The 24,470-nt window shown below is 44.7% G+C and overlaps 1 protein-coding gene and 2 long non-coding RNA genes across 7 annotated transcripts; 1 reads left to right on the plus strand and 2 right to left on the minus strand.

Annotated features, from left to right (window-relative positions):
* The first annotated feature begins 1 nt into the window (after nt 1).
* Nucleotides 2-24,344, plus strand: LOC132993312 (equilibrative nucleoside transporter 1-like). Of its 4 annotated transcripts, XM_061063109.1 has the most exons (14): nt 2-458; nt 671-752; nt 3,710-3,879; nt 4,430-4,569; nt 4,715-4,849; nt 4,980-5,077; nt 5,586-5,664; nt 5,913-5,980; nt 6,937-7,045; nt 8,834-8,919; nt 20,755-20,954; nt 22,689-22,781; nt 22,812-22,849; nt 22,914-24,344. In XM_061063109.1, the coding sequence occupies exons 1-13, from the start codon at nt 433-435 to the stop codon at nt 22,828-22,830; spliced, it is 1,305 nt and encodes a 434-aa protein (XP_060919092.1). In that variant the 5' UTR covers nt 2-432; the 3' UTR covers nt 22,831-22,849; nt 22,914-24,344. The 4 variants fall into 4 exon arrangements, with proteins under 4 accessions (XP_060919092.1, XP_060919085.1, XP_060919075.1 ...); XM_061063102.1 differs by having other exon boundaries at nt 22,812-24,344; XM_061063092.1 differs by having other exon boundaries at nt 3-458; nt 22,689-22,849.
* On the minus strand, nt 4,002-4,833 carry LOC132993323 (uncharacterized). Its single transcript, XR_009676451.1, has 3 exons — nt 4,713-4,833; nt 4,400-4,567; nt 4,002-4,120 (listed from the first exon to the last, which is right to left on the minus strand). It is a non-coding gene; the product is annotated as an uncharacterized LOC132993323 (long non-coding RNA).
* On the minus strand, nt 21,165-22,572 carry LOC132993330 (uncharacterized). Of its 2 annotated transcripts, XR_009676453.1 has the most exons (10): nt 22,460-22,572; nt 22,370-22,409; nt 22,200-22,329; nt 22,090-22,159; nt 21,920-22,019; nt 21,780-21,889; nt 21,590-21,689; nt 21,460-21,549; nt 21,300-21,399; nt 21,165-21,229 (listed from the first exon to the last, which is right to left on the minus strand). It is a non-coding gene; the product is annotated as an uncharacterized LOC132993330 (long non-coding RNA). The 2 variants fall into 2 exon arrangements; XR_009676454.1 differs by lacking the exons at nt 21,300-21,399; nt 21,920-22,019; nt 22,200-22,329; nt 22,370-22,409; nt 22,460-22,572 and having other exon boundaries at nt 21,194-21,259; nt 21,420-21,549; nt 21,780-21,912; nt 22,138-22,161.
* Nucleotides 24,345-24,470: the final 126 nt, after the last annotated feature.

The raw sequence follows: 24,470 nt of genomic DNA on the forward strand, positions 1-24,470 counted from the left end.
GGTAGAAAGAAGAAGTGATTCTGCTGAAGCTGCAGAAAGAACAGAGACAGGCGAGTGGAAGGTTGCAGGATTTTAAAGAAACGTGACAGGAAGGAACTGGAGAGGACAACTGCGAGAAGCCATCAGAATAGAGAGACACACATTCAATTCTGGAAAAACTGGCAAAATAAACAGACAACTGAGCGAAGGAGACGAGAGAGTGAAGAAGGAAAGGAGGCAAAAAAGATCCATGTGATGGCGAGTTCAACAAACTGACTACTGGAACATCTAAAACCCCAGCAGAAAAACTGAGACAGACAGGGAACATATCTGGAGAACATATCTGGAGAACATTTGGAGAACGTAAAGGAACATTTGGAGAAGATAAAGGGGAACATTTGGAGAAAAGAAAGGAAACTTAAGTAGAACCAAGTCTCCAATTCTTCAGAGAAAATGGACATCGGCTCCCCAAGAGACAAGTAAGTCCAAAATGTTTTAATTTTAAGAATCAATAATCAACAGTGTGGACTTCATAGATCCACATTCTGTGTCTGAAAGTTTTAGTTTCAACTTTCAGTTCAAAAGTTAAACACCCAGGAAGAGGCTGATTGATTGGTTGATTGACTGATTGATTTACAGTTACAACTGCACAAACAACAATAAAAACGCAACAAAAAATATCTTCCTACAGGTGTTTCGGCGTTTGGCTGATCTTCTTCATGCTCGGATTGGGAACTCTGCTCCCCTGGAACTTCTTCATGACCGCCACTGTGGTATGAAATTACATCATATGAACATTTTTAATGATTATGGATTCATATCTGAATTAATAATTTGAATTATTTGGTAAAAACTAGACTGTGGGTACTCAAGGCTGTACCTTCCTTAATACATTTAGAGACTGTAGGTACTGAAAGCTCTAGCTCCCATAGTACATTTAGAGACTGTAGGTACCACGAGCAGGCCTGATAACTGAAGGCTCTACCTCCCATAGTACATTTAGAGACTGTACCACGAGCAGGCCTGATAACTGAAGGCTCTACCTCCCATAGTACATTTAGAGACTGTACCACGAGCAGGCCTGATAATTGAAGGCTCTACCTCCCATAGTACATTTAGAGACTGTAGGTACCACGAGCAGGCCTGATAACTGAAGGCTCTACCTCCCATAGTACATTTAGAGACTGTAGGTACCACGAGCAGGTCTGATAACTGAAGGCTCTACCTCCCATAGTACATTTAGAGACTGTAGGTGCTGAAGGCTCTACCTCCCCTACATTTAGAGACTGTAGGTACTGAAGGCTCTAGCTCCCATAGTACATTTAGAGACTGTAGGTACTGAAAGCTCTAGCTCCCATAGTACATTTAGAGACTGTAGGTACCACGAGCAGGCCTGATAACTGAAGGCTCTACCTCCCATAGTACATTTAGAGACTGTACCACGAGCAGGCCTGATAACTGAAGGCTCTACCTCCCATAGTACATTTAGAGACTGTACCACGAGCAGGCCTGATAATTGAAGGCTCTACCTCCCATAGTACATTTAGAGACTGTAGGTACCACGAGCAGGCCTGATAACTGAAGGCTCTACCTCCCATAGTACATTTAGAGACCGTAGGTACCACGAGCAGGTCTGATAACTGAAGGCTCTACCTCCCATAGTACATTTAGAGACTGTAGGTGCTGAAGGCTCTACCTCCCCTACATTTAGAGACTGTAGGTACTGAAGGCTCTAGCTCCCATAGTACATTTAGAGACTGTAGGTACCACGAGCAGGCCTGATAACTGAAGGCTCTACCTCCCATAGTACATTTAGAGACTGTAACACAAGCAGGCCTGATAACTGAAGGCTCTACCTCCCATAGTACATTTAGAGACTGTACCACAAGCAGGCCTGATAACTGAAGACTCTACCTCCCATAGTACATTTAGAGACTGTAGGTACCACGTGCAGGCCTGATAACTGAAGGCTCTACCTCCCATAGTACATTTAGAGACTGTACCACGAGCAGGCCTGATAACTGAAGGCTCTACCTCCCATAGTACATTTAGAGACTGTAGGTACCACGAGCAGGCCTGATAACTGAAGGCTCTACCTCCCATAGTACATTTAGAGACTGTACCACGAGCAGGCCTGATAACTGAAGGCTCTACCTCCCATAGTACATTTAGAGACTGTACCACGAGCAGGCCTGATAATTGAAGGCTCTACCTCCCATAGTACATTTAGAGACTGTAGGTACCACGAGCAGGCCTGATAACTGAAGGCTCTACCTCCCATAGTACATTTAGAGACCGTAGGTACCACGAGCAGGTCTGATAACTGAAGGCTCTACCTCCCATAGTACATTTAGAGACCGTAGGTACCACGAGCAGGTCTGATAACTGAAGGCTCTACCTCCCATAGTACATTTAGAGACTGTAGGTACCACGAGAAGGCCTGATGACTGAAGGCTCTACCTCCCATAGTACATTTAGAGACTGTGAAGTGTATTAAATATCTAGGACAGAGATATTATAGTGATCTTTAAGTGTATACTGGACACGTCTATTAAAGGGGTTTCCTTCAGTGGAAAGTTTGTTTAGAGGTGTGGTTCGCAGGATGAGTTATGAGTGTCAGGAAATGCTAGAGCAAAGCTAGGATCCCCCGCAGTGGAATGTGAACAAATGGACCCTTATGTCCAGAGGGTTTCCCAGGGACATCTAGACAGGAGATTGTACCTGTGACCTGTGTTGGCCTTTAAGTTTATGACATACATATAATTGCAGAGACCCCTGCTGCTGTTGAAGTAGGAGGGGTTGTCCTAAAAAACAAACAGATGTCCTCATGTGCCCTGTGACATTGTGTATAAATAGCATTCTCAGTGTATGTTCGGGAGAGATCGATATTGGCTTCTTGTCTCTCCTGAGCAGACGTGTTCAGTGATTCTGTATCTTGTTAATAAACAATTTTGTTTGAAAGCAAGTCAGTCTCAACGGCGAATTTCTTCATCATCAAACATATCAACAACGGGAATCCACATCAACTGTAGGTACCACGAGAAGGCCTGATGACTGAAGGCTCTACCTCCCATAGTACATTTAGAGACTGTAGGTACCACGAGAAGGCCTGATGACTGAAGACTCTACCTCCCATAGTACATTTAGAGACTGTAGGTACCACGAGAAGGCCTGATAACTGAAGGCTCTACCTCCCATAGTACATTTAGAGACTGTACCACGAGCAGGTCTGATAACTGAAGGCTCTACCTCCCATAGTACATTTAGAGACTGTACCACGATCAGGTCTGATAACTGAAGGCTCTACCTCCCATAGTACATTTAGAGACTGTACCACGATCAGGTCTGATAACTGAAGGCTCTACCTCCCATAGTACATTTAGAGACTGTACCACGAGCAGGTCTGATAACTGAAGCCTCTACCTCCCATAGTACATTTAGAGACTGTAGGTACCACGAGAAGGCCTGATGACTGAAGACTCTACCTCCCATAGTACATTTAGAGACTGTACCACGAGCAGGTCTGATAACTGAAGGCTCTACCTCCCATAGTACATTTAGAGACTGTAGGTACCACGAGAAGGCCTGATGACTGAAGACTCTACCTCCCATAGTACAAACGTTGTCATGTTTACGTCGTCAGCAGGAACCAATGAGCTTTGAGTCAGACAGAACTGAGTGCCACTCACACAGACTGAAAGTAACATGTTTGTGTGTTTTTGTGTCTCAGTACTTCACTAGCCGCCTGAAGGACTCCTCATTGGTTGATTCTATAGCCAATCAGACTGCAGCAGATGAACCTCGAGGCTTCCTGGAGGCTAAATTCAACAATGTGATGACAATGTGCGCCATGTTGCCACTGCTTATCTTCACCTGCCTCAACTCTTTCCTTCACTCACTGTGAGTACTCCACACACCAACCAGGAAAAGTCCTCCAACATGACATTCTTCTTCTTCATGGTTTTTATAAAGCACATATTTCAGGAAGCTCTAGGTCATTCCAGGACTTCAAGGAGATCCTGGAAATGGTTGGGTAGTTAGACTAGTGGTACTCTTATTCTGACCTGCCTCTTCCTCCTTCTGTCCCTCATCTTCCTCTGACCCTCCTCCTACTCCCCTCTTCCTCTTCCTCTTCCTCTTCCTCTGACCCTCCTCCTAATCCCCTCTTTCTCTGACCCTCCTCCTAATCCCCTCTTCCTCTTTCTCTGACCCTCCTCCTACTCCCCTCTTCCTCTTCCTCTGACCCTCCTCCTACTCCCCTCTTCCTCTTCCTCTGACCCTCCTCCTAATCCCCTCTTCCTCTTTCTCTGACCCTCCTCCTACTCCCCTCTTCCTCTTCCTCTGACCCTCCTCCTACTCCCCTCTTCCTCTTCCTTTGACTCTCCTCTTCCTCCTCTTCTTCCTTTGACCCTCCTCCTACTCTCACCTGACCCTCCTCTTCCTCTGTCAGCGTCTCCCAGCGTCTGCGGGTGATGGGCAGTCTGTTCATCATCATGTCCGTCTTCATCGTCACCGCTGTCCTGGTCAAAGTTCCTCTGGAGCCGCTGCCCTTCTTCATCGTTACCATGGTGAAGATAGTCATCATCAACTGTGAGCCTCTGCCTGTTTTTTGTTTGCATACTTTGTTTACCATCTTTTTATTTAAATGTTTATTTGATTTGTTTGCTGGATCATGGCTTCATTTAGGCAGTGCTTCAAATTCTTTGTTTGTGTTTCTTTGTTTCTTTGTTGACAGCGTTCGGGGCGGTTCTTCAAGGTTCTCTGTTCGGGATGGCGGGGTTGTTGCCGGCGTCGTACACGACTCCGATCATGAGCGGTCAGGGACTTGCTGGAACCTTCGCTGCCTTCTCCATGATCTGCGCCATCACAAGTCCGATAAATAACTATTCAATAACTCAATATCTAAATAATAATAACATCGCTTCATGTAAATGTGGTTAAATGTGACAAAGACCAAAGGACACATCATTGATATTCGCTTTCCTTCCCTCCTCTCCTAGGTGGTTCAGAGCTTCAGGATGCGGCCTTCGGTTATTTCATCACGGCCTGTTTCGTTATTTTTCTGTCCATCCTCTCCTATATCATGCTACCTAAGCAGGTGACTGACACACACACACACACACACACACACACACACACACACACACACACACACACACACACACACAGACACACACACTGGTGTTGTAGTACATGAAATCTGTCTTGGTCCACTTTTTGAAGGTCTCATCTCAGAATCTGAAGCACTTTTACTCTGCCTCAGACTGGGTGGAAAAATGCCTCTTTTTAAAAGAACAAATAACTTAAATGCATTTGTAGTTAGATTTTTGGTGTAGACCCGGTTACGGCCGTAACCTTCCCAGTGTTGCGTGTGAGGGACACGCCCACCGCACACTGGATGATGATTTTCTGTCATATTTATGGTCTTCATCTTGGTCTTGGTCTTGACTTGGTCTCGATACCTAAATATCTCGTCTTGTCTCTGTCTCGGAGCACTCTGGTCTCGGCTAGTGTGGTCTGGACTACAACACACACACACACACACACACACAGCTGATGGGTCACCGATGAACCTCATTTTGTATTTTTTGTGTTTTTTGTTTCAGGAGTTTTTCCAGTTTTATCAGGACAGAAACAGGAAGCAGAAAAAGGATGAAGACAATTCTGTGAATCTCATGAACAAAGGTAAAGACAAACTTTTAAAAAATAATTTAATCTAGCGATGTCAGCATTAAGTAGTTTATTGCGATTAATTAAAGCGTCCTCAGTGTCTCCCTGTACTCTCAGTGATGTAAAAGAAGGACACTGCGGCATCTTTGAATGTCTCATTTCACTTTAACAAACTCTCAGACAGCTCAGCTGACGAGTCCAGTAAGTAATATCCACCTCCATGAAGTCTTCTTTCCTTTTTCTTTCTTCCTGTTCTTCTTCAGAGGTTCATGCTGAATCAGGCGACCAAAACAAACATCAGGACGTCTCCATGATTAAAATCTTTAAGAAGGTGAGACATCCTCAGAGACCATGGGATTCAGACGACGGTTAAAAAGTTCCGAATTTAAATTAATAACAGCTGAAAGTTCTTCACAACTTTTGTCTTTTTTTGTTTCAGTGCAGCTGGGACACCTCTCTGTTAAATTTGTAGTTCAATAGTTTGTAGATTTTATATTTTGTGGGGTTTACGGTTTTTAGTTTATAGTGTTTATGGTTTGTAGTTTCTCAGTCTAGTTTGTAGTTTTTTATGGTTTGAAGTTTTTATGGTTCATAGTTTTTATGGTTTATAGTTTTTATAGTTTATAGTTTTTATGGTTTGTAGTTTTTATGGTTTATAGTTTTTTCTTTTGTAGTTTTTATGGTTTGTAGTTTTATAGTTTTAAGTCTTTAAAAGTGTTTATAGTCGTATATTTAAAGTATTCAATGAATCTTTGTTTTAGTCCTTAAAGGCTTAATATGCGATTTTTCACACTTAAATGTAGAAATCAAGTATATCGTCTGAAAATAACTCTGTGAGTCATGACTGTCTACAATGGGTGTAACACCCGAGTCCCACTGTCTGTGATGTTTTCAGAGTTTTCAGAGTCCTATCTTCACTTTGTTTACATCGCCCGGACGGCCGGCTGACTCCTCCCCTCGTGTATAAAAGTTGTTTAATTGAGGGACTAGAGAAAAGAAGAATAACATACTGTACTCACTGCTTAACTGTGTTTCTAGATCACACTCATTTCAGGTAAATTTACATGCAGTGTGAAGATACGAGCATAATAAAGATCGCTAGCATTAGCATGCTAACACAACAATGCAGCGCGAGTTGTTTTGGTTTCATGCTGGTGCTCAAGGGCGACATCTGCTGGATCAAAAAAATCACATATAAAGCCTTTAAAGAACACAATCACATTGATCATTGTTTTATTTTCAAAACTGAGTTACTGTTATTCCTCTCTTCTGACCTTTGACCCTCAGATCTGGTTGTTGGCTCTGTCCGTGTGTTTCACGTTCACCGTCACCATAGGAACGTTTCCCGCCATCACTGCTGACACCAAATCCACGCTAGCTGAGGGAGGCTCCTGGGGTGAGTCCGCACATCACTTCCTGTTTGTGTCACAAGCTTTCTTCTTCTGTGGTGGTTTCATTTTCTTCCATCACATGATCCATCTGAAACTGAGTGTCTTTTTCTTTTCTTTTTTGAAAATCAAACATTCAGTAACAAACAAGCGACACCAAACAACTGCTAACGAACATTTTTATTTTAATCAATCAATCTTTATTTGGACAGCGCCAATTTATAACAAGGGTTATCTCGAGGTGCTTTACAAAAGAGCAGATAGAAGACCTTACTCTCTGTTAAGAAAAATTAGATAGAGGGAGATGAGATAATAAGCAGGAAGGATTTCTCCTTTATATTCCTCGTGTTCCTGTTGTCCACACTTCCTCGCCGCTGAGGTGGAGGTCGTAGCAGGCCGTGCATGAATGAGGACGGCGGTGGATGTTGGGATGACACAGTCCAATGGTGGAGACTGGGCGTCGGGTGGTGGTTGTTGTGGGGACGACTAGGGTTGGAAACTTTCCATGGGAATTAACATTAATCTATGGGAATTAATGGGAATAAACCGGGAATTTACAAAATTGAAGGTTGGCCCTGAACAGGGAACTTAAATATAGTTGGGGAAAATATATTTTAGCATAATCTTGACTAAAACAAACAGATTTCATGCAAGGACACTTGAATATCTATGCTCAATCACAAGAACATAGCACACTGCTTACTGCGGGGTTATTGAGGCCACGCCCCCTACATGCACTGTGCATTCCTCCATCACATGCACAGATGATTTCTAGAACCCTAGACCACACTTTTGAGCCCAGAGCACAAGACAATTCAAGCCACACATTTTAGCCCATATTTAACTCAACATTGATGTTTTTGTTCTCCATAAAATAATTGATTGTTCAATAAAATAATTTAAGTTCTACTTACAAATAAATCTTCAAATGTCATGTTTTTTAATCGTATCATTGCATGGATGTCTGTTTATGAGAAAACAAAACTGTTTATATTTATGCTTGGATATGATTTTTCGATTGATATTACCCTCAATTTCCAGTTAATTCCCATGAATTCCCATGGAAAGTTTCAGATTTGGAATATTTCCAATATCCCCAGCTTAACTTCCCATGGAAAGTTCCAGAAATTTACCGGAAATTTTCCACCCCTTTGCAACCCCCATGGACGACACAGTCCGATGGTGGTGGCTGGGCATCGAGGACGTCGGATTGTAGTAGTTCCAGATCACCTCGCTGAAGGCTCAGTCTGCTTGAGAGCCGGGCTTCTGCTGCCAGGGCGAGGCCTCCTAGGTTGAAGGAACTCTTCCTGTTTTGTTTTTTAATAAGTAGTTATTCTTGTTGTTGTTTTTATTGTTGTTGGTTTACCCTGAAATGAAGGACACTCCAGATTTTCCCACTATGGACCATAACGTAATCCTCTTACCGCCAACGTTCTGGCGAAGCAAAGTGTTTTTAATGACATATATTTGCACTCACTAACGTCAAATATCCGCCTGTGACCATGCAGACCCTCTGGTCAAACCTCTAATCAGTCCTCTGTCACTCAGGTGTTTCAGGTGTTGTTGCTTGAAGAGAACATGTGAGTGTGTTCATGTTTATGATCTGATATCAGGTATTAATGATTAAACTGCTGACTGACATAGTTACATAACGAGAGAGGGTGGATTGATTATTGATCAATAGATTACTTAATGCTGTTATAAATGTTACTTAAAATATGAATAATGTTTGTGATGATGTCACTGTATTGATTCATTGTTTTAATTATTGGTCCTGCTGATTGGATCTTTCACAGATCAATACTTCATCCCTGTCAGCTGCTTCCTGCTCTTTAACCTGTGTGATTGGACTGGGCGGAGCTTAACAGCTTTTTGTATGTGGGTGAGTTAAGTATAAAATTCAACCTTACAGTCACCTGTCTGTGTTCACCTGTTTGTCTATACCTGTCTGTGTTCACCTGTCTGTGTTCACCTGTCTGTCTGTACCTGTCTGTCTACACCTGTCTGTGTTCACCTGTCTGTGTTCACCTGTCTGTCTATATCTGTGTCTACACCTGTCTGTGTTCACCTGTTTGTCTATACCTGTCTGTGTTCACCTGTCTGTGTTCACCTGTCTGTCTACACCTGTCTGTGTTCACCTGTTTGTCTATACCTGTCTGTGTTCACCTGTCTGTGTTCACCTGTCTGTCTACACCTGTCTGTGTTCACCTGTCTGTCTACACCTGTCTGTGTTCACCTGTCTGTCTGTACATGTCTGTCTACACCTGTCTGTGTTCACCTGTCTGTCTATATCTGTGTCTACACCTGTCTGTGTTCACCTGTCTGTCTATACCTGTCTGTGTTCACCTGTCTGTCTATACCTGTCTGTATTCACCTGTCTGTGTTCACCTTTCTGTCTAGACCTGTCTGTGTTCACCTGTCTGTCTATACCTGTCTGTCTATACCTGTCTGTGTTCACCTGTCTGTCTACACCTGTCTGTGTTCACCTGTCTGTGTTCACCTGTCTGTCTATACCTGTCTGTGTTCACCTGTCTGTGTTCACCTGTCTGTCTATACCTGTCTGTATTCACCTGTCTGTGTTCACCTTTCTGTCTAGACCTGTCTGTGTTCACCTGTCTGTCTACACCTGTCTGTCTATACCTGTCTGTGTTCACCTGTCTGTCTACACCTGTCTGTGTTCACCTGTCTGTGTTCACCTGTCTGTCTATACCTGTCTGTGTTCACCTATCGGTCTATATCTGTATGTCTACACCTGTCTGTGTACACCTGTCTGTCTATATCTGTCTGTGTTCACCTGTCTGTGTTCACCTGTCTGTCTACACCTGTCTGTCTACACCTGTCTGTGTTTACCTGTCTGTGTTCACCTGTCTGTGTTCACCTGTCTGTCTACACCTGTCTGTGTTCACCTGTCTGTGTTCACCTGTCTGTCTACACCTGACTGTCTACACCTGTCTGTGTTCACATGTCTGTCTACACCTGTCTGTGTTCACCTGTCTGTCTGTACCTGTCTGTCTACACCTGTCTGTCTATATCTGTGTTCACCTGTCTGTCTATATCTGTGTCTACACCTGTCTGTGTTCACCTGTCTGTCTATACCTGTCTGTCTATACCTGTCTGTGTTCACCTGTCTGTCTATACCTGTCTGTCTATACCTGTCTGTGTTCACCTGTCTGTCTACACCTGTCTGTCTATACCTGTCTGTGTTCACCTGTTTGTCTATACCTGTCTGTGTTCACCTGTCTGTCTATATCTGTGTCTACACCTGTCTGTGTTCACCTGTCTGTCTATATCTGTGTCTACACCTGTCTGTGTTCACCTGTCTGTCTATACCTGTCTGTATTCACCTGTCTGTCTACACCTGTCTGTCTACACCTGTCTGTGTTCACCTGTTTGTCTATACCTGTCTGTGTTCACCTGTCTGTGTTCACCTGTCTGTCTACACCTGTCTGTGTTCACCTGTCTGTCTACACCTGTCTGTGTTCACCTGTCTGTCTGTACCTGTCTGTCTACACCTGTCTGTCTGTACCTGTCTGTCTACACCTGTCTGTCTATATCTGTGTTCACCTGTCTGTCTACACCTGTCTGTGTTCACCTGTCTGTCTGTACCTGTCTGTGTTCACCTGTCTGTCTATACCTGTCTGTCTACACCTGTCTGGGTTCACCTGTCTGTCTACACCTGTCTGTCTACACCTGTCTGTGTTCACCTGTCTGTCTATACCTGTCTGTGTTCACCTGTCTGTCTATATCTGTCTGTGTTCACCTGTCTGTGTTCACCTGTCTGTCTATATCTGTCTGTCTACACCTGTCTGTGTTCACCTGTCTGTCTATACCTGTCTGTGTTCATCTGTCTGTGTTCACCTGTCTGTCTACACCTGTCTGTCTACACCTGTCTGTGTTCACCTGTCTGTCTACACCTGTCTGTCTACACCTGTCTGTGTTCACATGTCTGTCTACACCTGTCTGTGTTCACCTGTCTGTCTGTACCTGTCTGTCTACACCTGTCTGTCTATATCTGTGTTCACCTGTCTGTCTATATCTGTGTCTACACCTGTCTGTGTTCACCTGTCTGTCTATACCTGTCTGTCTATACCTGTCTGTGTTCACCTGTCTGTCTACACCTGTCTGTCTACACCTGTCTGTGTTCACCTGTTTGTCTATACCTGTCTGTGTTCACCTGTCTGTGTTCACCTGTCTGTCTACACCTGTCTGTGTTCACCTGTCTGTCTGTACCTGTCTGTCTACACCTGTCTGTCTGTACCTGTCTGTCTACACCTGTCTGTCTATATCTGTGTTCACCTGTCTGTCTATATCTGTGTCTACACCTGTCTGTGTTCACCTGTCTGTCTATACCTGTCTGTCTACACCTGTCTGTGTTCACCTGTCTGTCTACACCTGTCTGTCTACACCTGTCTGTGTTCACCTGTCTGTCTATACCTGTCTGTGTTCACCTGTCTGTCTATATCTGTCTGTGTTCACCTGTCTGTCTACACCTGTCTGTGTTCACCTGTCTGTCTATATCTGTCTGTCTACACCTGTCTGTGTTCACCTGTCTGTCTATACCTGTCTGTGTTCATCTGTCTGTGTTCACCTGTCTGTCTACACCTGTCTGTCTACACCTGTCTGGGTTCACCTGTCTGTGTTCACCTGTCTGTGTTCACCTGTCTGTCTATATCTGTCTGTGTTGACCTGTCTGTCTACACCTGTCTGTGTTCACCTGTCTGTCTATAGCTGTGTCTATACCTGTCTGTGTTCACCTGTCTGTGTTCACCTGTCTGTCTACACCTGTCTGTGTTCACCTGTCTGTACCTGTCTGTCTACACCTGTCTGTGTTCACCTGTCTGTCTATATCTGTGTCTACACCTGTCTGTGTTCACCTGTCTGTCTATACCTGTCTGTGTTCACCTGTCTGTGTTCACCTGTTTGTCTACACCTGTCTGTGTTCACCTGTCTGTGTTCACCATTCTGTCTACACCTGTCTGTGTTCACCTGTCTGTCTACACCTGTCTGTCTATACATGTCTGTGTTCACCTGTCTGTCTACACCTGTCTGTGTTCACCTGTCTGTCTATACCTGTCTGTGTTCACCTATCGGTCTATATCTGTATGTCTACACCTGTCTGTGTTCACCTGTCTGTCTAAACCTGTCTGTGTTCACCTGTCTGTCTATATCTGTCTGTGTTCACCTGTCTGTGTTCACCTGTCTGTCTATACCTGTCTGTGTTCACCTGTCTGTGTTCACCTGTCTGTCTATACCTGTCTGTCTACACCTGTCTGTCTATACCTGTCTGTGTTCACCAGTCTGTGTCCACCTGTCTGTCTACACCTGTCTGTGTTCACCTGTCTGTGTTCACCTGTTTGTCTACACCTGTCTGTGTTCACCTGTCTGTGTTCACCTTTCTGTCTACACCTGTCTGTGTTCACCTGTCTGTCTACACCTGTCTGTGTTCACCTGTCTGTCTACAACTGTCTGTCTATACCTGTCTGTGTTCACCTGTCTGTCTACACCTGTCTGGGTTCACCTGTCTGTGTTCACCTGTCTGTGTTCACCTGTCTGTCTATATCTGTCTGTGTTCACCTGTCTGTCTACACCTGTCTGTGTTCACCTGTCTGTCTATATCTGTCTGTGTTCACCTGTCTGTCTATATCTGTCTGTCTACACCTGTCTGTGTTCACCTGTCTGTCTATACCTGTCTGTGTTCATCTGTCTGTGTTCACCTGTCTGTCTACACCTGTCTGTCTACACCTGTCTGTGTTTAACTGTCTGTGTTCACCTGTCTGTCTACACCTGTCTGTGTTCACCTGTCTGTGTTCACCTGTCTGTCTACACCTGTCTGTGTTCACATGTCTGTCTACACCTGTCTGTGTTCACCTGTATGTCTGTACCTGTCTGTCTACACCTGTCTGTCTATATCTGTGTACACCTGTCTGTCTATATCTGTGTCTACACCTGTCTGTGTTCACCTGTCTGTCTATACCTGTCTGTCTATACCTGTCTGTGTTCACCTGTCTGTCTACACCTGTCTGTGTTCACCTGTTTGTCTATACCTGTCTGTGTTCACCTGTCTGTGTTCACCTGTCTGTCTACACCTGTCTGTGTTCACCTGTCTGTCTACACCTGTCTGTGTTCACCTGTCTGTCTGTACCTGTCTGTCTACACCTGTCTGTCTGTACCTGTCTGTCTACACCTGTCTGTCTATATCTGTGTTCACCTGTCTGTCTATATCTGTGTCTACACCTGTCTGTGTTCACCTGTCTGTCTATACCTGTCTGTCTACACCTGTCTGTGTTCACCTGTCTGTCTACACCTGTCTGTCTACACCTGTCTGTGTTCACCTGTCTGTCTATACCTGTCTGTGTTCACCTGTCTGTCTATATCTGTCTGTGTTCACCTGTCTGTCTACACCTGTCTGTGTTCACCTGTCTGTCTATATCTGTCTGTCTACACCTGTCTGTGTTCACCTGTCTGTCTATACCTGTCTGTGTTCATCTGTCTGTGTTCACCTGTCTGTCTACACCTGTCTGTCTACACCTGTCTGGGTTCACCTGTCTGTGTTCACCTGTTTGTGTTCACCTGTCTGTCTATATCTGTCTGTGTTCACCTGTCTGTCTACACCTGTCTGTGTTCACCTGTCTGTCTATAGCTGTGTCTATACCTGTCTGTGTTCACCTGTCTGTGTTCACCTGTCTGTCTACACCTGTCTGTGTTCACCTGTCTGTCTACACCTGTCTGTGTTCACCTGTCTGTCTGTACCTGTCTGTCTACACCTGTCTGTGTTCACCTGTCTGTCTATATCTGTGTCTACACCTGTCTGTGTTCACCTGTCTGTCTATACCTGTCTGTGTTCACCTGTCTGTGTTCACCTGTCTGTCTATACCTGTCTGTCTACACCTGTCTGTCTATACCTATCTGTGTTCACCAGTCTGTGTCCACCTGTCTGTCTACACCTGTCTGTGTTCACCTGTCTGTGTTCACCTGTTTGTCTACACCTGTCTGTGTTCACCTGTCTGTGTTCACCTTTCTGTCTACACCTGTCTGTGTTCACCTGTCTGTCTACACCTGTCTGTGTTCACCTGTCTGTCTACACCTGTCTGTCTATACCTGTCTGTGTTCACCTGTCTGTCTACACCTGTCTGGGTTCACCTGTCTGTGTTCACCTGTCTGTGTTCACCTGTCTGTCTATATCTGTCTGTGTTCACCTGTCTGTCTACACCTGTCTGTGTTCACCTGTCTGTCTATATCTGTCTGTGTTCACCTGTCTGTCTATATCTGTCTGTCTACACCTGTCTGTGTTCACCTGTCTGTCTATACCTGTCTGTGTTCATCTGTCTGTGTTCACCTGTCTGTCTACACCTGTCTGTCTACACCTGTCAGTGTTTACCTGTCTGTGTTCACCTGTCTGTCTACACCTGTCTGTGTTCACCTGTCTGTGTTCACCTGTCTGTCTACACCTGTCTGTGTTCACATGTCTGTCTACACCTGTCTGTGTTCACCTGTATGTCTGTACCTGTCTGTCTACACCTGTCTGTCTATATCTGTGTTCACCTGTCTGTCTATATCTGTGTCTACACCTGTCTGTGTTCACCTGTCTGTCTATACCTGTCTGTGTTCACCTGTCTGTCTACACCTGTCTGTGTTCACCTGTTTGTCTATACCTGTCTGTGTTCACCTGTCTGTGTTCACCTGTCTGTCTACACCTGTCTGTGTTCACCTGTCTGTCTACACCTGTCTGTGTTCACCTGTCTGTCTGTACCTGTCTGTCTACACCTGTCTGTCTGTACCTGTCTGTCTACACCTGTCTGTCTATATCTGTGTTTACCTGTCTGTCTATATCTGTGTCTACACCTGTCTGTGTTCACCTGTCTGTCTATACCTGTCTGTCTACACCTGTCTGTGTTCACCTGTCTGTCTACACCTGTCTGTCTACACCTGTCTGTGTTCACCTGTCTGTCTATACCTGTCTGTGTTCACCTGTCTGTCTATATCTGTCTGTGTTCACCTGTCTGTCTACACCTGTCTGTGTTCACCTGTCTGTCTATATCTGTCTGTCTACACCTGTCTGTGTTCACCTGTCTGTCTATACCTGTCTGTGTTCATCTGTCTGTGTTCACCTGTCTGTCTACACCTGTCTGTCTACACCTGTCTGGGTTCACCTGTCTGTGTTCACCTGTTTGTGTTCACCTGTCTGTCTATATCTGTCTGTGTTCACCTGTCTGTCTACACCTGTCTGTGTTCACCTGTCTGTCTATAGCTGTGTCTATACCTGTCTGTGTTCACCTGTCTGTGTTCACCTGTCTGTCTACACCTGTCTGTGTTCACCTGTCTGTCTACACCTGTCTGTGTTCACCTGTCTGTCTGTACCTGTCTGTCTACACCTGTCTGTGTTCACCTGTCTGTCTATATCTGTGTCTACACCTGTCTGTGTTCACCTGTCTGTCTATACCTGTCTGTGTTCACCTGTCTGTGTTCACCTGTTTGTCTACACCTGTCTGTGTTCACCTGTCTGTGTTCACCATTCTGTCTACACCTGTCTGTGTTCACCTGTCTGTCTACACCTGTCTGTCTATACATGTCTGTGTTCACCTGTCTGTCTACACCTGTCTGTGTTCACTTGTCTGTGTTCACCTGTCTGTCTATACCTGTCTGTGTTCACCTATCGGTCTATATCTGTATGTCTACACCTGTCTGTGTTCACCTGTCTGTCTAAACCTGTCTGTGTTCACCTGTCTGTCTATATCTGTCTGTGTTCACCTGTCTGTGTTCACCTGTCTGTCTACACCTGTCTGTGTTCACCTGTCTGTGTTCACCTGTCTGTCTACACCTGTCTGTGTTCACCTGTCTGTGTTCACCTGTCTGTCTACACCTGTCTGTCTACACCTGTCTGTGTTCACCTGTCTGTCTACACCTGTCTGTGTTCACCTGTCTGTCTGTACCTGTCTGTCTACACCTGTCTGTCTATATCTGTGTTCACCTGTCTGTCTATATCTGTGTCTACACCTGTCTGTGTTCACCTGTCTGTCTATACCTGTCTGTCTACACCTGTCTGTCTACACCTGTCTGTGTTCACCTGTCTGTGTTCACCTGTCTGTCTATATCTGTCTGTCTACACCTGTCTGTGTTCACCTGTCTGTCTATACCTGTCTGTGTTCATCTGTCTGTGTTCACCTGTCTGTCTACACCTGTCTGTCTACACCTGTCTGGGTTCACCTGTCTGTGTTCACCTGTCTGTGTTCACCTGTCTGTCTATATCTGTCTGTGTTCACCTGTCTGTCTACACCTGTCTGTGTTCACCTGTCTGTCTATATCTGTCTATGTTCACCTGTCTGTGTTCACCTGTCTGTCTACACCTGTCTGGGTTCATCTGTCTGTGTTCACCTGTCTGTCTATACCTGTCTGTGTTCATCTGTCTGTGTTCACCTGTCTGTCTATACCTGTCTGTGTTCACCTGTCTGTGTTCACCTGTCTGTCTATACCTGTCTGTCTACACCTGTCTGTCTATACCTATCTGTGTTCACCAGTCTGTGTCCACCTGTCTGTCTACACCTGTCTGTGTTCACCTGTCTGTGTTCACCTGTTTGTCTACACCTGTCTGTGTTCACCTGTCTGTGTTCACCTTTCTGTCTACACCTGTCTGTGTTCACCTGTCTGTCTACACCTGTCTGTGTTCACCTGTCTGTCTACACCTGTCTGTCTATACCTGTCTGTGTTCACCTGTCTGTCTACACCTGTCTGGGTTCACCTGTCTGTGTTCACCTGTCTGTGTTCACCTGTCTGTCTATATCTGTCTGTGTTCACCTGTCTGTCTACACCTGTCTGTGTTCACCTGTCTGTCTATATCTGTCTGTGTTCACCTGTCTGTCTATATCTGTCTGTCTACACCTGTCTGTGTTCACCTGTCTGTCTATACCTGTCTGTGTTCATCTGTCTGTGTTCACCTGTCTGTCTACACCTGTCTGTCTACACCTGTCAGTGTTTACCTGTCTGTGTTCACCTGTCTGTCTACACCTGTCTGTGTTCACCTGTCTGTGTTCACCTGTCTGTCTACACCTGTCTGTGTTCACATGTCTGTCTACACCTGTCTGTGTTCACCTGTATGTCTGTACCTGTCTGTCTACACCTGTCTGTCTATATCTGTGTTCACCTGTCTGTCTATATCTGTGTCTACACCTGTCTGTGTTCACCTGTCTGTCTATACCTGTCTGTGTTCACCTGTCTGTCTACACCTGTCTGTGTTCACCTGTTTGTCTATACCTGTCTGTGTTCACCTGTCTGTGTTCACCTGTCTGTCTACACCTGTCTGTGTTCACCTGTCTGTCTACACCTGTCTGTGTTCACCTGTCTGTCTGTACCTGTCTGTCTACACCTGTCTGTCTGTACCTGTCTGTCTACACCTGTCTGTCTATATCTGTGTTTACCTGTCTGTCTATATCTGTGTCTACACCTGTCTGTGTTCACCTGTCTGTCTATACCTGTCTGTCTACACCTGTCTGTGTTCACCTGTCTGTCTACACCTGTCTGTCTACACCTGTCTGTGTTCACCTGTCTGTCTATACCTGTCTGTGTTCACCTGTCTGTCTATATCTGTCTGTGTTCACCTGTCTGTCTACACCTGTCTGTGTTCACCTGTCTGTCTATATCTGTCTGTCTACACCTGTCTGTGTTCACCTGTCTGTCTATACCTGTCTGTGTTCATCTGTCTGTGTTCACCTGTCTGTCTACACCTGTCTGTCTACACCTGTCTGGGTTCACCTGTCTGTGTTCACCTGTTTGTGTTCACCTGTCTGTCTATATCTGTCTGTGTTCACCTGTCTGTCTACACCTGTCTGTGTTCACCTGTCTGTCTATAGCTGTGTCTATACCTGTCTGTGTTCACCTGTCTGTGTTCACCTGTCTGTCTACACCTGTCTGTGTTCACCTGTCTGTCTGTACCTGTCTGTCTACACCTGTCTGTGTTCACCTGTCTGTCTATATCTGTGTCTACACCTGTCTGTGTTCACCTGTCTGTCTATACCTGTCTGTGTTCACCTGTCTGTGTTCACCTGTTTGTCTACACCTGTCTGTGTTCACCTGTCTGTGTTCACCATTCTGTCTACACCTGTCTGTGTTCACCTGTCTGTCTACACCTGTCTGTCTATACATGTCTGTGTTCACCTGTCTGTCTACACCTGTCTGTGTTCACTTGTCTGTGTTCACCTGTCTGTCTATACCTGTCTGTGTTCACCTATCGGTCTATATCTGTATGTCTACACCTGTCTGTGTTCACCTGTCTGTCTAAACCTGTCTGTGTTCACCTGTCTGTCTATATCTGTCTGTGTTCACCTGTCTGTGTTCACCTGTCTGTCTACACCTGTCTGTGTTCACCTGTCTGTGTTCACCTGTCTGTCTACACCTGTCTGTGTTCACCTGTCTGTGTTCACCTGTCTGTCTACACCTGTCTGTCTACACCTGTCTGTGTTCACCTGTCTGTCTACACCTGTCTGTGTTCACCTGTCTGTCTGTACCTGTCTGTCTACACCTGTCTGTCTATATCTGTGTTCACCTGTCTGTCTATATCTGTGTCTACACCTGTCTGTGTTCACCTGTCTGTCTATACCTGTCTGTCTACACCTGTCTGTCTACACCTGTCTGTGTTCACCTGTCTGTGTTCACCTGTCTGTCTATATCTGTCTGTCTACACCTGTCTGTGTTCACCTGTCTGTCTATACCTGTCTGTGTTCATCTGTCTGTGTTCACCTGTCTGTCTACACCTGTCTGTCTACACCTGTCTGGGTTCACCTGTCTGTGTTCACCTGTCTGTGTTCACCTGTCTGTCTATATCTGTCTGTGTTCACCTGTCTGTCTACACCTGTCTGTGTTCACCTGTCTGTCTATATCTGTCTATGTTCACCTGTCTGTGTTCACCTGTCTGTCTACACCTGTCTGGGTTCATCTGTCTGTGTTCACCTGTCTGTCTATACCTGTCTGTGTTCATCTGTCTGTGTTCACCTGTCTGTCTATACCTGTCTGTGTTCACCTGTCTGTGTTCACCTGTCTGTCTATACCTGTCTGTCTACACCTGTCTGTCTATACCTGTCTGTGTTCACCAGTCTGTGTTCACCTGTCTGTCTACACCTGTCTGTGTTCACCTGTCTGTGTTCACCTTTCTGTCTACACCTGTCTGTGTTCACCTGTCTGTCTACACCTGTTTGTGTTCACCTGTCTGTCTATACCTGTCTGTGTTCACCTGTCTGTGTTCACCTGTTTGTCTACACCTGTCTGTGTTCACCTGTCTGTGTTCACCATTCTGTCTACACCTGTCTGTGTTCACCTGTCTGTCTACACCTGTCTGTCTATACATGTCTGTGTTCACCTGTCTGTCTACACCTGTCTGTGTTCACTTGTCTGTGTTCACCTGTCTGTCTATACCTGTCTGTGTTCACCTATCGGTCTATATCTGTATGTCTACACCTGTCTGTGTTCACCTGTCTGTCTAAACCTGTCTGTGTTCACCTGTCTGTCTATATCTGTCTGTGTTCACCTGTCTGTGTTCACCTGTCTGTCTACACCTGTCTGTGTTCACCTGTCTGTGTTCACCTGTCTGTCTACACCTGTCTGTGTTCACCTGTCTGTGTTCACCTGTCTGTCTACACCTGTCTGTCTACACCTGTCTGTGTTCACCTGTCTGTCTACACCTGTCTGTGTTCACCTGTCTGTCTGTACCTGTCTGTCTACACCTGTCTGTTTATATCTGTGTTCACCTGTCTGTCTATATCTGTGTCTACACCTGTCTGTGTTCACCTGTCTGTCTATACCTGTCTGTCTACACCTGTCTGTCTACACCTGTCTGTGTTCACCTGTCTGTGTTCACCTGTCTGTCTATATCTGTCTGTCTACACCTGTCTGTGTTCACCTGTCTGTCTATACCTGTCTGTGTTCATCTGTCTGTGTTCACCTGTCTGTCTACACCTGTCTGTCTACACCTGTCTGGGTTCACCTGTCTGTGTTCACCTGTCTGTCTATATCTGTCTGTGTTCACCTGTCTGTCTACACCTGTCTGTGTTCACCTGTCTGTCTATATCTGTCTATGTTCACCTGTCTGTGTTCACCTGTCTGTCTACACCTGTCTGGGTTCATCTGTCTGTGTTCACCTGTCTGTCTATACCTGTCTGTGTTCATCTGTCTGTGTTCACCTGTCTGTCTATACCTGTCTGTGTTCACCTGTCTGTGTTCACCTGTCTGTCTATACCTGTCTGTCTACACCTGTCTGTCTATACCTGTCTGTGTTCACCAGTCTGTGTTCACCTGTCTGTCTACACCTGTCTGTCTATATCTGTCTGTGTTCACCTGTCTGTCTATATCTGTCTGTCTACACCTGTCTGTGTTCACCTGTCTGTCTATACCTTTCTGTGTTCATCTGTCTGTGTTCACCTGTCTGTCTATACCTGTCTGTGTTCACCTGTCTGTCTACACCTGTCTGTCTACACCTGTCTGGGTTCACCTGTCTGTGTTCACCTGTCTGTGTTCATCTGTCTGTGTTCACCTGTCTGTGTTCACCTGTCTGTCTATATCTGTCTGTGTTCACCTGTCTGTGTTCACCTGTCTGTCTATACCTGTCTGTGTTCACCTGTCTGTCTACACCTGTCTGTGTTCACCTGTCTGCCTTCACCTGTCTGTCTACACCTGTCTGTCTCCACACATTAATCTTTGATTTGATGGCTGTATTATCCTTTGTGTGTTTCAGCCGCAAAAGGACAGCGTGTTACTCCCGGCGTCCATCGTGTGTCGTCTCGTGTTCGTCCCTCTCTTCATGTTGTGTAACGTTCAGCCTCGTCTTAACCTGCCCGTCTTCTTTCATCATGACGCCTGGTTCATCGTCTTCATGGTCCTCTTTGCCTTCAGCAATGGTTACCTGGCCAGCCTGTGCATGTGCTACGGGCCAAAGTACGCACCTGACATCAAACACACCTGAAAAACACCTTTCAAGACCTAAAATATGTCCAGACACCTGACAACACTGACAAACAACCGAAACATGTGTAAACACCTGAAAACACCTGGTAACACCTAGATGTCGATTCACAAGCCATAGTCTTTGTCAGAGCCCGCGCTCCACGACATCAACACCTAAAAAAACAATTAAAAGCATGTTTAAACACCTGACAACACTGAATGACACCTGTCAACACCTTCTAATACCTGCCAACACCTGTCAACACCTTCCAATACATGTCAACACCTTCCAACACCTTCCAATACCTGCCAACACCTGACAACACTGAATGACACCTGTCAACACCTGACAACACTGAATGACACATGTCAACACCTTCCAATACCTGCCAATACCTTCCAATACATGTCAACACCTTCCAATACATGTCAACACCTTCTAACACCTTCCAATACCTGCCAACACCTGACAACACCTGCCAACACCTTCCAACACCTTCCAATACCTGCCAACACCTGTCAACACCTGACAACACCTGAAAACACTGAATGACGCATGTCAACAGCTTCCAATACCTGCCAACACCTGCCAACACCTGACAACACCTGACAACACTGAATGACACATGTCAACACCTGTCAACACCTTCCAATACCTGCCAACACCTGTCAACACCTGTCAACACCTGTCAACACCTTCCAATACATGTCAACACCTTCCAACACCTTCCAACACCTTCCAATACCTGCCAATACCTGTCAACACCTGTCAGCACCTTCCAATACTTGCCAACACCTTCCAACACCTTCCAATACCTGCCAACACCTGTCAACACCTGTCAACACCTTCCAATACCTTCCAATACCTGCCAACACCTGTCAACACCTGTCAACACCTGTCAACACCTTCCAATACCTGCCAACACCTTCCAACACCTTCTAATACCTTCTAATACCTGTCAACACCTGTCAACACCTTCCAATACATGCCAACACCTGACAACACCTGAAAACACTAAATGACACATGTCAACACCTTCCAATACCTGCCAACACCTGACAACACTGAATGACACATGTCAACACCTGTCAACATCTTCCAATACCTGCCAACACCTGTCAGCACCTGTCAACACCTGTCAACACCTTCCAATACATGTCAACACCTTCCAACACCTTCCAATACCTTCCAATACCTGTCAACACCTGTCAGCACCTTCCAATACTTGCCAACACCTTCCAACACCTGCCAACACCTGTCAACACCTGTCAACACCTTCCAATACATGTCAACACCTTCCAACACCTTCCAATACCTGCCAACACCTGTCAACACCTGTCAACACCTTCCAATACCTGCCAACACCTTCCAACACCTGTCAACACCTGTCAACACCTGTCAACACCTTCCAATACCTGCCAACACCTTCCAATACCTTCCAATACCTTCCAATACATGTCAACACCTTCCAACACCTTCCAATACCTGCCAACACCTGTCAACACCTGACAACACCTGAAAACACTTGACAAAATCCTGTCAACACCAGACAACACACAACCTGTAAAGATAAACACTCAGTATTTGAACTACACAGAGCTTCATCAGAGGAGAGCAGCGGGTCATTAATATCAAATCTTAAACTTTGAACTATATAATATATATATAATATATAATCTAATGATTAATAAAAACTAAGAGTTGATTTTTTTCTTTTTCTCCAGGAACGTTCTTCCTCATGAAGCAGAAACCGCCGGAAGCATCATGGCGTTCTTCCTGTCCCTGGGTTTGGCGTTAGGAGCCGCTTCTTCCTTCATCTTCAGAGCACTGGTTTGACTGGGAACTACACCTGCAGTACTGGTTTAACTGGGAACTACATCTATTGGTTTAACTGGGAAATTCCTCTAACGGGTTCATCGTACGGGTTTAACTAGAAACTACAGCTTTAGTACTGGTTTAACTGGGAACTACATTTTTAGTACTGCTTTAATTGAAAACTACACCTGTTGTACTGGTTTAATTGGAAACTACGACTTTAGTACTGGTTTAACTGGGAACTACATTTTTAGTACTGCTTTAATTGAAAACTACACCTGTTGTACTGGTTTAATTGGAAACTACAGCTTTAGTACTGGTTTAACTGGGAACTACATTTTTAGTACTGCTTTAATTGAAAACTACACCTGTTGTACTGGTTTAATTGGAAACTACGACTTTAGTACTGGTTTAACTGGGAACTACATCTTTAGTACTGGTTTAACTGGAAACTACATCTTTAGTGCTGGTTTAACTGGAAACTACACCTATTGGTTTAAATGGGTTTAACTGGAAGACAAACTGCCTTCCAAAGCGTTGAGATATATATTTTTAAAGTTGTATTTATTACAGGTTCGAAGCAGGTTCATGTAAGGAAGCAGTGCATGCCTTTAATGGATTCCTGATAATGAACACCTGGCCAACTGTTACCCTGCCTTACCCATATGCCAAAGAAAATAATCATTACTATTTTTGTATCCATGGTACCATCTGACTTATTCCCAGAAAGAATAATTTTCATCCCATAATGTTTTGTTATGCTGTTCACTACTACTCCAGTAAATAGACTGGGTCGACAAGTGGCACATCTAGTCTGTGTTCGAAACTACATACTCACAATATGCATAATGCATACTATCCTGACCGTTCGTATGGCGTTAGCAACACAGGTCACGTGACATACTTCCAGTCCGAGCTCCATTCGATGAGCTAGCATCAAGCTAGTGTGACCGTAGTCCGTAAATATATATCAACAACAAAATGCACACTTTCTATAATAATACAGCTACGAAGTTATTTTAATATTATTTGGCAACATGTAAAATGTATTTCAGCACGGACCTTTTATCTTAAGCCACTAGTTGGCTGGCTGGCAAGCTCTGTCGTTGGACAGTCTGAAAGCTGTAATGCATTGTGGGGGGGTTTAGAAAGACCAGTATGATCCCATTTCATACTTAAAAATTGGGTATTTCTCATGGTTTAGGACACAGCCACAGTCGGCTCAACTGTTAGCCAGAAAGCTAATGCTATGCTAGCAAGTTCAGAGTCACTAACTGATTCGGTTACTAACTATAGATACAGGCCGATAGAAAACTGAACACCTGACCACTTCCCGGGTGAACGATCTGCAGCCTGGTCTTCTCTCAGACCTCAGTTTATTACAGTTTTTTTTACTGTTTTAGTATGTTTTTATACTGTTATTACAGTTTATTATGGTGCTATTACAGGTTTCCTACATGTTTTTAAATATTCAGGGAAAACTAGAATAATTAATGTTTATGAATGAACAGATGATGATTTCTGTTGTCGTCATTTCAGTTTCTAATAAATTAATTTATAATAAATTGTTTTGATTTGTTTATTTGTGTTCAGGCTGTCTGTTTGGTCTCACCTGTCTGAAATCTCTTTTTAATCTATTAGATTACTTAAATACATACATATATCCACAAAGGCAAGTCCATTCATTCCTG

This window comes from Labrus mixtus, chromosome 2 (assembly GCF_963584025.1).
Source record: "Labrus mixtus chromosome 2, fLabMix1.1, whole genome shotgun sequence".
NCBI classification, from domain to species: domain Eukaryota; kingdom Metazoa; phylum Chordata; class Actinopteri; order Labriformes; family Labridae; genus Labrus; species Labrus mixtus.

Bases quoted from the DNA above. Each gene is read 5' to 3' on its own strand.
- LOC132993312 (XM_061063102.1), top strand. From the start codon at position 433: ATGGACATCGGCTCCCCAAGAGACAA. The intron at 3,880-4,429 runs GTGAGTACTCCA...TTCCTCTGTCAG, and splicing joins AACTCTTTCCTTCACTCACT to CGTCTCCCAGCGTCTGCGGG. The intron at 5,078-5,585 runs GTGACTGACACA...TTTTTGTTTCAG, and splicing joins ATATCATGCTACCTAAGCAG to GAGTTTTTCCAGTTTTATCA.